This window comes from Otolemur garnettii, unplaced genomic scaffold, assembly GCF_000181295.1.
Source record: "Otolemur garnettii isolate 467f Iridium unplaced genomic scaffold, OtoGar3 scaffold00035, whole genome shotgun sequence".
NCBI classification, from domain to species: Eukaryota; Metazoa; Chordata; class Mammalia; order Primates; family Galagidae; genus Otolemur; species Otolemur garnettii.
Genome location: NW_003852430.1, coordinates 5,925,928 through 5,938,314, shown reverse-complemented (window position 1 = coordinate 5,938,314; position 12,387 = coordinate 5,925,928). Strand labels below are relative to the sequence as shown.

Below are 12,387 nucleotides of genomic sequence, written 5' to 3'. Positions count from 1 at the left end.
TGGAGAAACATAACAAGTGTGACAGAATCTCTCCTAACAATGTCATTGCTTCAACCAGCTACAAATGTCCAACCTCACTTCTTTCTTCTGCCGTTTCTTCTTTTGTCTTTGATAATCACACAGCCTCTCTTCCTTGAAGAGGAATAAAAGACTAAAAGTTAAAAAAGCCCTGGAAAACTCACATTCTTTTTTCACTGGCTACTGTTTTGAAAAGAGGCTGTTGGCTTTTGATTTTTCCTTCGGGTTCTTCCTACATCATCCAATTCAAACAAGTCTTCCTCTCAAAGAAAGCAAATCAAAATTGTCAAGACCTGTGAAGCATGAAACATAAATTGCTTTTTCTAACTCCAAAAAGCACCAAGAAAGCATTAATTTCTACCTCCTTTTATAATCCTCTACCCCCATCCTCTAATCTATAGATTTCACAGTGTTTATATATTCTTCTGTATAATACATGACAGGAGATCAAACCTTATTATGAGGGAATTGAACCTGTAATACAGCTAACATTTAAACTAGTGTTATTTTGGAGTTTGACTAGACACTTATAAAACATTCAACAGGATAACACAAATTCTCGGGGCTGCCAGTATAAAATAAATAGTTCACTAAGGCACATCTACCATGCTGTTAATAGCTCTGTCCTTTTAGCTGGTGGGAGCACAGGCTTCATAAAAGGAGAACATGAGGCAGGAGAAACAGACAGCTTTGCAAAATGTTGCCAGATATGAAACACCCTGTCCTGAGACTTCTCACTAAACTACAGCAGAGAGTGTGCTGCTAATATTTCCCTTCTTTTAATACAATTGAGACCTGCATTTCTATACTTGGCTTTCTAAAGCTGATTTAATTCTGTGGTTAAAACAGCTCCATACAGCACTCATTCTTAATTTTTTTTTTTTTTTTAAAGTAAAGGACTCGCGGTTTGCAGTTCATGGATAAAGTGGTAGGCAATCACTGGATTCCTGTTGAGAACTACAAATGATGAAGGGAGCAGCAGATGGTTTTGGAAGGGAGAGATTTATAGGGGTAATTTGTAGTGGAATAATACTATTTTCCAAACTAGGTGATAATAATTCACCCAGACAACTCCAAGTTCAGATGGTATCTCATTTAATTATATGTTACTAAATATTCCAAGAAATCTTTGACTCAGAAGCCTAAAATAAAAACCCGATTAGCTGACATTTTTAGGTTCTGATGATCTGATCCTGTATAAAACCTTTCATATTGATGCAGTTTATCCAGTTTTCTAAATACAATGTCTTCTCATCAATTGTCGTGTGTGTGATTCAAAAGGAGAAGGGGAAAGTACCCCCTTTTATCAGGAAAAGAGGGAAGGAATAGACTGCTATTTTCCACATATTCCAAGGTAACAGGTGAGAAGAGTTACATTTCAGACTGTGTCTCCTGGGACCCCCCAAACCCTGGGTGAGTACAGAGCTTGGTGAGGAGATCAGAAAAGGTGTCCACAGTGCCACTGCCCTGTAAGGCATAAAGCACCAGGCAGCATCCACCCCACCTTACCTCCTCGCCAAAGGCAGGCAGAGAGCGCAGGGCACTGATCTCTTATGTCTATAATACCCACAACATTTACTGAATTCTATTGAATTCTGCTGCTAGCACTTAAAAGAGGGCATACTATGAATATCAGAACATTCATTACTGATGTTAATGAATTTACCATGCCTATTTGGTAATTCCCAGCAACCACAGAAGTAATAAGACATGGAAGTTGGAGGGTGGGACAAACACTATCAATACTCCACGTACTGCCTTTATGCTTCAGAAATTGTCTATTCTTCATGAACCTGCCCCTAGAATGAATGAAAAATGGCAACAGATAAAAAGTGCCATTATTTTACATTAAAAAATACTCCTGTAATAAGTACAACTGGCCATACTCATTCTGTTTAATTCCTAAATCACAATTCATTTCAGTAGAGTTTGCTGCTACTCAAAGGGGCCAAAGTTGATGGGGAAGAGTAAACAAAAAATAGGTCAGCTAGACAACAACAACAAAAAAGGAAAGTTTAAAATCCCCCAGGGTGATGAGCAGTGTGCTGAATGTTCCAAAGTGCCACTTAAAAACGAAGGTAAGGTCCGATCTTAAGCCACAGTAAGATTCTCTCAATTACACACACAGTGATGTACGTTTTCATATTTATTAACAAAAAAGGTCAAATGATTGTGTCAAACTGGAAAAGTGATAAGGTTTAAATTAAAAGTTGTTTTTAGCTGTATTTGTGGACTTTAATCAGTCCAGAAAGATGTTTTTATCTCCTAGAACAGAATTTAAATGATACTCCCCAAGTGATAGATTTTCACAGAAACTCTTCTTCTTCCCTTTTGTCTAAGCAAAACATAGTAGGGGTCTGTGTTTTTTACCTGCCTTCTTAATGAGTGTGTACACGTGTCAACGGACTGGGGTGGGATGAAGGGAAAAAATAAAGTTAAAAGAGAACAAGGCAGAACGTTAGAAAGAAGAAATGAAAGCTACAGAGGAAAGGGGTTCCTAAACTGCCCAAGAATCATTCACTAAAGTAATCTTCCAGTCCCTCCATATCCACATCCACATCCATTTCCAGGGAGGAATTTAAAGAGGCCAGAGCAGACGATGCATCCTTGGCTTTCTGGATGCTTGGCTTTTGCTGAAGAGTTTCCGGTTGGGCAGCTTCCTTCTTGATGTCTTTGCCTCCATTTAGAATACGTTGACTCTCACAAAAGAACTGATTAGGATGATTCAAAGAAAAGCCACAATCATCCACCTGTACAAAGAAGCAAATTTGGATCTCATTAACACACAGCAAAGCTATACATGCAGGATTTTCACAATCTGTCCCAGCCCTCACTTAAAACTTACTTAGCTATTCTGGTCTGTAATACTCCATCCACTACTTGCACTGTTTCATTCAAAGGGGCTTCAACTAGTACCTGGACATTAACGACTCTTCATCTATCTTTTCAGCTGAAGCCTCCACACCTAGTTCCAGTTCTCATGTGGCTCTAGTTCCATTATCAGGGCCCATTCAACATCCAGGATGCCTGAAAGGCCAACGTGAAAATTACCCTTTCCACCTCCCCTGCCCTCTCAGAGGCTGGTATCACCATCCACTCTTGGGGCAAACTGGACACTTCTCTCACCTCCACAGAACCCTAACTGCCATCCACACCATGCCTTCAATTCTGGCAATATCCAAACTATTACCAATTCTGGCTGGTGATTAACACAAAATAAAAAATTGGAAAATAATGGGTTTGGGAAACAAACCCAGGTGAGGGCTACATCATATGTCAGTAATGCCCAGGTTAAGGACCTCTATGATCACTACTGTACCTAGTATACTAGAGGCCAATAAATATATTTATTTTTTTCTATTTTTAGTAGAGACAGGGGTCTCATTCTTGCTCAGGCTCATCTTGAACTCCTGCACTCAAGCAATCTATCTGCCTCAGCCTCCCAAAGTGCTAGGATTACAGGCATGAGCCACCATGCCCAGCCTGGGGAGAGAAAATGAAAAGCAATCTCATTAATCACTTTGATACTCATTCCTGATATCATTTGTATTTGTAGGCTGGCACATGTTATCTCATATAGTACTCTGAAAAAGCAACCTAATTGAACGTAATTTCTTCATTCTAATCTTGGGTTTTCACTGGTCATTCCTTTTATAGAAATTTTTTTTGTTTAAATTTTCACTTCATACGAACATGCTTCAGTTTGTAGTATTATGCTATTTCTTTGCTCAAATACTAATACAAAACTTTTTTTTTTTGGAGACAGTCTTAAGGTGTCGTCCTCTGTAGAGTGCAGTGACATCACAGCTCAGCTCACAGCAACCTCAAATTCGTGGGCTTAAGTGATTCTCTTGCTGCAGCCTCCCAAACAACTGGGCCTACAGGTGCCTGCCAGAATGCTCAGCTATTTTTGTTGTTCCAGTTGTCGTTGTTGTTTTAGCTGGCCCAGGCCGGGTTCACACCCATCAGCCTCAGGTGAATGTGACCCGCACCCTACCGACTGACCTACGGGCACCACCGACAAAACTTTTGAGTACTATTTAAAATCATGCGTTACACTAATCTCCCTTTATCTGAGGTTTTGCTTTCAAATCTCTGCCTTCCACACATGGAGCTGACAATAAAAATAGCATTTTGCTTAAGTTACTTACTTTGTGGTGGTTTTCTGGGTGGTATTTTCAACTTTATATATTTTTGGAAACTAAGAAACCACGACACTTTTTTGTTCCTCTGCTTTATATTTACCAATCTTTTTACATTTTACTTTTTGTACTGAAGTGATTTGTACACCACAGGCACCTTACGTATTTGGTGAGTTGGGCCCAGAAATAGCCAGTGGATAGCCAGGTTCTAAGCTAGTAGTTTTTCAGAATCTAACAATGCATTTGTCTAACTCAAGAAATTTCTAGCCCAGTAAGTCATGTACTTAAAAACTTATACAAAGAAAGGAGAAGTGACAAGGGTCACAGATAAAGGCCTATTAGACTCCACAGTAGAGAGAAATTCCAGCTGGGAGGATGAAGGAAGGCTTTGTAGGGGAAGTGTTATTGAGTTGGGTCTGGAAAGCTGGAGAGAGTGAAAGCTGGGACACTGGGGGAAAGGGCAGTGAAGACAGCAGGACCAGGTGAGCAAGGCAAAAGGAAATGTCCCAGGAAAGCACGTGGTGCACACAGCCTGGTGGAAAGGCTCAAGAAAGAGAATAACAGGGAGTGAGGCTGGAAAGGCAGGCAGGGCCAGGCCTCTGAGAGCCTTGAAAACCAGGTAAGTAGCCTAGACTAAATTCTCTCGGCAGCAGGGATTCACTAAACATGCTTAAGAAGGGAGGTGGTGTGATTAGGGTGATGCAGACATAATCTTCTGGTGGATAAAAATGAAGTGGCAGAGGGGAAAAGGAATTGTAATATGGTCCAGAATAAACCCTCCAGATGGGTGGACCAATAAGCAGAAATGAGATCTCCTCTGGTAATTTTTAAGTACCCCAGGGTTCCCCGATTCTCTTTAGTAAGTTAATATATGTTGGGACAATAGTTTTAGACGTAGTAATTTCAGTATATAACAGACTGATTTTAAGAGATATAGATCACTAGGAACAAATGTTTCTCTTTATTTTAAAAACTTGGTTGCTTAATTTCAAAATGTTTCCTGAATGTTTTAGAATATATCTATAATTTTTATTAACAATGGAGTCATTTGGTTCAGCCATAGCTAAGTGGTTAGGATGCCAGCCACATGCACCGGGCTGGTAGGTTCGAACCCAGCCCCGGGCTTGCTAAACAAACAAAGATAATAGCTGGGTGTTGTGGCGGATGCCTGTAGTTGCAGCTACTTGGGAGGCTGAGGCCGGAGAATCACTAGAACCCAAGAGTTTGAGGTTGCTGTGAACTATGATGCCGTCGCACTCTACCAAGGGTGACAAAGTGAGACCCTGTTTCAATTTAAAAAAAAAGGAATATTTTGTGAACATCTTTATCGTATAGTAGAACCTTTGTAATCTGACCACCCAAGGGACTATAACAAACTAGTCAACATACAGAGATGGTCAACATAAGGAAGTAGGCCTATGAGACTGACATATATGTATGGTGCATGTCCAGTCTATGAAAATTAGGCCAATTTAAGGAGGTGGTCAGCTATGGAGGTTCCATTGCATTTAATTTTCAACCAACTCATTAAAAACTGGGAGATCCAATATAAACTTCGCAGGTTGTGAAGTGTTTCACAAAAAGTAAATTTATTCCCTAACACATTTCAGTCAGAAGGCTTTATATTTTCTAAATAGAAAAAAAAAAATAGAGATTAGAAGGCCCCTGAGATCCATTAAATTGAGCCTCCTCCTCCATGTGGATTAGGAAACTGAGGCCTAAAGAGAATACGTGGTTTACACAACGTCCTAAAACTAGTAACTGATTTTGTCTCGATTAAAATTCAAATCTTTATGCTAGATTATTTAGTTGTTCTGAAAATTGTTTTAAGAGGTTTTATGCAAAGCAAAATAAACTGACAATGATATCTCCGTTAGAATTATTTCTAGAGCTAAACTTGGCTGTAAAGATTATAAAAAAATATAGTCGTATCATTTCATGCAAAAAGAATCTAATACTTTGGTGCTGTGTTAACATACTGGGGATCTTCTACACCTTGCTTCAAGTTGTTAACATTTTCAATACCTCTATCACAGAAGACGACTCTGAATTATGGGACTTCAGTGGGGACAAAAGGAAATATGGTAATCTTTTAAAGTGTCAGTTTTCTCTATGATATGGAGATAATAGTGCTCTATAGTGGGGTTGCTATGGGAAAACCAAAGAAAGAAAAATGTTAACAGAAAGAGTTGCTGGTTCTATGACATCTAAATTAAATGTTGTAGAAAGACTCAAGAAAGAGAAGTCACTTTTTTAAAAAGTTGAATTCCCAAAAGAATAGGAGACAAGATCACATTGCTTCCTATGTACTACTAAGTTCCTTTTCCACTTTAAAGAAACCCAAACTGGAAACTGCTAATGGCGTATTATGGGTATGGTCTGTGAAAGAAAGATGAGCTAGGGTTCCAATCACTAAGCCATACTCAAAAGACCCGGCCTTTACATCAAAAGATTAGCAAATGAATGGCATTCAGATGCCTTAACTCGAAAACATAATATTGAAGGAACATACATATTTTTATGAATGCTCATTTTAGTTAATATGTTTTTATTAACTAACTAAAACAAGGTAAGGGCTTTGGGATGAGGGCTTGTCCCGCGGCTCCATGTGATGTTATGTTTCTCAACTTTCCTCTTAGGCCTGCAACTGTCCTTCTTAACTACTCTGTGAAGCTCGTTGTGATCTATTAAGTTGCCGGACAGAAAGATGAAATTATGAGCAGTTTCCTTCTTTCAACTAAATTGTGTTGTCTTTAAGGATGGGTTCTTTGTCTTTTGAGTTTCTTTCACTGATATTTTTGAAGAAAGTGTATATAGTTGCCATTAAATTCCTTTTTATCTCCCTCAAGGAAAAAAACACAGGAGTTTTTGGAGAAAAGAGAACATAAACTAAACACTACAAAAACAGACCTTTAAAACCAAATTAGGAAAAAGAGAAAGTGAGGTTTCTACATCTAAAGCTACCATTTCACTGATTTCTGCTCAAGAGACAGCAGCTGTTTCCCTGACTCTCATTTGGAAAGTTGAGTATTTTTGTGACTTTCGTCCATTATAAGTCTTCTGCTTCTTTCTGCGCCCCTCTTCTCGTTTGGTTGCTGTTAGTGATGGTTTCATGGCTGATGATTTTTGATGATGTTTCGTACATTTTGTTAGGTATTGGGAGAGGCAAATTCTGTGATGCATTTTCATTCTGAGATATCAGCCTGAAAGATCCAAAGGACTGTGAAGAGTCTGAAACGGGATTAGTGCAGCTGGAGTCCAGGGGAAGGCAGGTGGCTGGAGGCCTTAACAGGCTGTAGTGTAAATTTCGGATTTCATCTTGAGAGAAACAGGAAGCCATTTAAGGTTTGTAAAAAGAAGGTTATTGAAATGATCAGATTCCTCTATTTTAAAGGTCACTCTAGCAGCTGTGTGGAGGAGTTAGGATTGGAATGGGACATGTGTAGATGCCGGGAGATGAGTTAGGAAGCTACTGCAGGGATCCAAGTGAGAGGAGGTGGCTGCTAGCCCAGCATTCTAATTGATACCCATAATGGTGACCCTGAGATATTGTAAAAAGGCTTAGCTGTATTTCATACAGCCCATTTAAGATACATGAAAATGTGTGATAGGTTATAACAGGATTTCTGTAAAAATTTATAAATTGGGGGAAAATTATACTCAGCTATTTAAAAAATAAGTACCCACAATTATTACTCTTGTGTCCAAAGAGGTTTATTTCTGAAAACATTATTTTCAATTAAAATTCAGAGATTAACCTACCCAAGGATTAGGGTCTTCATTTATACACGAAGCACGAAGAAAGTAAAGAATACACTACAGTATAAAATTATTTTAAACACTGATCTAACAATACTGAGGAAACAGGTTTTATAGGCCAGCTTTTGACACATACTAAATGAATCTCCCTCAGACATTTGCTTGGGATCAGCACATTTTGCACACAATGACCTTCACACAAACATGGGTCTCATATTTCTGCCACTGCAAATGTAGACTTTGAAGGAATGAAAGCAATATTGTTTTACCTATGGGATATTTGGGTTTTAATCAAGAGGTTTTGCAATGACAGCTTATAATGAGGCAGCTGGTATTACCAAAACAGCCATATGGAACTATCATAGAGCTGCTGCAAATGGTACCAATTAACTGGTTCATTTTCAAAACTTGCATTTAAGTGGGTTTGATCACAAAGGCCTCAGGAACATAAACATAAGGTTTTATTTGGGGGGGGGGGGGCAGCAAGGCAGAAACCTGACAAAAATAGATTCTATTTTTAAATTAGAAAAAATAATAAATGAAGGAAGATACCTTCAAAAAACCTGTAACAAGACAGCTATTGAATACAAACAGCCTTTTCCTTCATTGATTTATAGGTGGTTTAAGTTAGATTATTTCTGTATGTGAGAGGATTGAGATACACTTTTTAAATTTCCTCATTAATCCAGGGCAAATTTTAAAAATTAACCATACTAGCAACATTCTTACGGAAATAATCAACAGGAGAGATTACACAAGCAGATTTGAGGAGAAAAAATTCCTTTTTAGTGATTATGTCACAAACTCAATGTTTAATTCTCATTTTTATCTGTTATTTTTTAAAAGAGGTTGGATCATAGAACTCAATTGTGAAAGTTCTGAGGCCGCTTAGCTCAAAGGGCTTCAAATAATTAAGAACATATAAGAAATTAAAACTCCCAAGCTGAGCCAGAGAATTAAGGAATGCAGCCTCTGAGGGGTGAGTCCCACAGAACAGATGCTGAAAATGCCAAATATGCACCTTGTCTGGTGAGGTTCCCATGAGATTTCACAGTGCCTTACTATTTCCTTGATGTTTAGTCCTTTAAATTTGTAAACACAAGCTATGTTTTGTTTTGTTTTGTTTTTTTGCAGTTTTTGGCCAGGACTGGGTTTGAACCCGCCACCTCCGATATATGGGGTGCCCTACTCTTTTGAGCCACAGGCACCACCCAACCCAACTACGTTTTAAAAAGAGCAATAGTTTTAAAAGTTAGGAACTTAGGAGAACTGGACCCACAGCAGACCGGGAATCTGGGTCCAGACTGTCCATTAACTAGCTTGGAACAGACAGGCCTCCATGTTTTAATGATGAAGGTTGGATCAGATGACATGGATCGAAAGTCCCTCCATGTTTATTATTCTATGACTCTAAACAGGAGGAATCTAAACACTTCCACAGTCATCAGTACAAATCCACTCTCAAATACCATAGAACAGCACAAACTTTCAGATGAGTTAGACCTTTGGGTTCAAATCCAAGTTCCATCCCCTCTTAGCAACATGACCTTACACATACCGCTCAGCTTCTCTAAGTCCTAGTCAGCCTACAGGGACATATAGAGTACCTTGCTGTAGTTGCATTAAAAGAGCTAATACGTTCAAAGAAGTGAATGTTGTGTCTAGCATGTGTTCAGGGTTCTATTGATATTGATATGTTTTGCTATTATTATTTTAATTATTATTGGTATATTATAGAATATATTTTTCCTGTGATATATTTTATCAAGACATTTTGCAGTTATATAACCAGAATAAAAAAACTTTTTGTGACAACTAAGTAGAAACATAAAAATAACTGTAAAACTTAACATAGTAAATGATGACGACTTCAACACATGCCACATCTTTTATTGGAGGGTCATAGATCCCTGATAAATGCCACAGATGCTAGAACAGCACACATGGGCCCTCAGAGACAAAATGTTTCAAAAGGTGCTGGACCCCACACTCCCTTTGTGGATGTTTGCCCAAGGTTAGGAATCTATACTCAGCAATCAGCGGCTGCAAATTGGGGGCCAATGGGCTGAATTTGACCTGTAGACGTGTTCTGTTGGCCTGCATAAAGTCGTAACATTTGTCAACAGGAATGCCTTTAACACAATAAACTTTTTCTTATGAGACAGAGATTCACTCTGTCCCCCTTGGTAGAGTGCCAGTGTGTCATAGCTCACAGCAACCTCAAACTCCTGGGCTCAACCCATCTTCTTGCCTCAGCCTCCCAAGTAGCTGACACTATAGGCCTGTGCCACCATGCCTGGTTAATTTTTCTATTTTTAGTAGAGACTGGACCTCATTCTTGCTCATACTGGTCTCAAACTCCTGAGCTCAAGCAATCTACCTGCTGTGTCCTCCCAGTGTGCTAAGATTATAGGTGTGAGCCACTGCGCCCAACCTAACAGCACAATCTCTCCAGTGTGCCACAGTTGTACCTCACTATCTGACAGTCAGCTCAGCCAGCTTCACCTTCTTTGTATCATTTGTCTGCTCTCTGTAGGCCTCAGAGTTTGTGACCCTTGCTTTACGCATTTTAGAACCTACTCTGAGATAGACTAGGCCAGTTAGCACTCCCTCTAATAACCTAGCAGACCTAGGAGGCTGGCAAAATAATAGTCAAATACATTTCCCTGACTCTCTCCACATGCAGTTTAGGTTCTGCCAGGCAGATAAAATATGAGACTTGGAAAGTAGATTAGAACAACATGAGGAGGGTAGCCACAAGTAGAGGGTTCAGATTTTTTGCATGGAAGACGACAAAAATCCTTTGGTTCTTCTGCTTAGCTGTGGAAAAGGTTCTAGATTTAGTCCAGGGATTGGTGCATTAAAGCCTGTGGTCAAATCCGGCCCCTACAGATTTTTATAAATAATCTACTGGGTCAGGGTCATGCCTATTCATTTGCATCTTTTCTGTGGCTGCTTTTTCACTATAAGGGCAAAGTTGGATACTGTGACAGAGACCATATGGACCAGAAAGCCTAAATTTTTACACTCTGGCTCTTTATAGAAAAAGTTGACTGAGCCTTGGTCTCATCCCAGATCCGGAGTGGCAGGTGGCAACTACAGTAAGGTGAGATTTTCCTCATGACGTAGCTTCTTCTACTTCTTCTTCAGCACCCATGCTCAGCTCTCTGGCCTTTCTATAGCTTTTATAAGTTATTTAGTACTGTGTAATAAATCCCTTTCTGCTAAAAATAGCTAGAATGGTTTCCACTGCTGCAACTGAAACCCTGGTAGATAGAAAGTAACAGAAGACAAAGAATTAGGCTGTAAAGTAAAAAAAATTTACTTACGTTATGTGTCATCTCGAAGTATTTCTGACAGGCTACCTGGTAATGTGAACCCTTTACTAAATCCAAAATCTGAAATAAATGAGGAAAAAGAGAAAAATGAGAAATCAAGTTTCTTCCAAGCCACCGTATCTCACCGTGGTTGGCCTTTTCGTAATCCTCATTCTGGACAGGAAATGCAATAAATCATGCCGCGTGCAGTGCAGCCCAGACGTGTGATAATTCTGACATTATACGGTAGCGGTTGAGGTCAGCATTAAACCACAGACGACAAGAGATAGTAACTGATCTTTCTGACCTACCAACTATGCATTTTAATAACTCTGCCTCGACAACAAGATAGAAAATAGATTCCGGTATTATGACTTGGACAGTTATTGTCAGAACATCATATTGCAACATCTCTCCCAAAACTGTAGATATAAATCTAGCAATCTAATGGTTGGTACATGAAGCAATCAAGTACACTACTTAGATTTTTATTTTCCACATTACTAGTTTATACAGATACAGCATAAAATGCTGCTGTGTACCCATCAGGAGAATTTAATGTAAACCCTTTGGATGAGTATCTGTGAAGAGGGAATGCTTTTGCTTTCAATCAGATTTGTCCTTTTTGAAATGAAGTTATTTCTAGTAAAGCTCAGCAGAATATAAGAGTGAATAGTCTATTCTGAACCTATTAGAACATCATCCTATCTTTTGTAAATACAATTTGCTTTCCAATTCTACTTCATGTAATCTCTTTAGAGCGGTGCAGACTCCCATCCTTATCAGCAGAGTGCAATGCCAGTTGAAATTCGTAAAGTTTCACCTTCCCATATCCCCAAATATTATAAATAAAAAATATATTTGGCCTATTTATCAAACACAGTAAAAGGCTGGAATTAAGAGATAACCGCAAATGAAGGGAAACATAATTCTGGAGAAATGTTAATTTCCATCCTTTTTCGAAAGGCTGACCTTCCTGTCATAGAAAGAAAGGAACGCAAGTCTCAAATCCCTGCCGTCCTCATTATTGAATATAGCTTTGCATCTTTTGACAGATACACAGAAAGATTACAGGTAAAGAATGAGCATCAAACAATACCGACAAGAATGTGCTTAAAAGATTCTTCTTCTCTGATTGTCTGACAGATTAT

At 38.9% G+C, this 12,387-nt stretch overlaps 1 protein-coding gene across 2 annotated transcripts in view; it reads right to left on the bottom strand.

The window, feature by feature from the left end:
- Positions 1-238: 238 nt before the first annotated feature.
- PRIM2 (DNA primase subunit 2) overlaps positions 239-12,387 on the bottom strand; it is a 286,830-nt gene continuing 274,681 nt past the window's right edge. The window contains exons 13-14 of one of the 2 annotated variants that reach the window (XM_023513161.1): positions 11,249-11,317; positions 239-311 (exon numbers count right to left, since the gene is read on the bottom strand). In XM_023513161.1, coding sequence (XP_023368929.1) covers positions 282-311; positions 11,249-11,317 — 99 coding nt within the window. In that variant the 3' untranslated portion in view covers positions 239-281. Of the gene's footprint in view, positions 312-2,140; positions 2,769-11,248; positions 11,318-12,387 lie in introns of those variants that run through there. The other variant, XM_003789669.3, reaches the window with a different exon arrangement.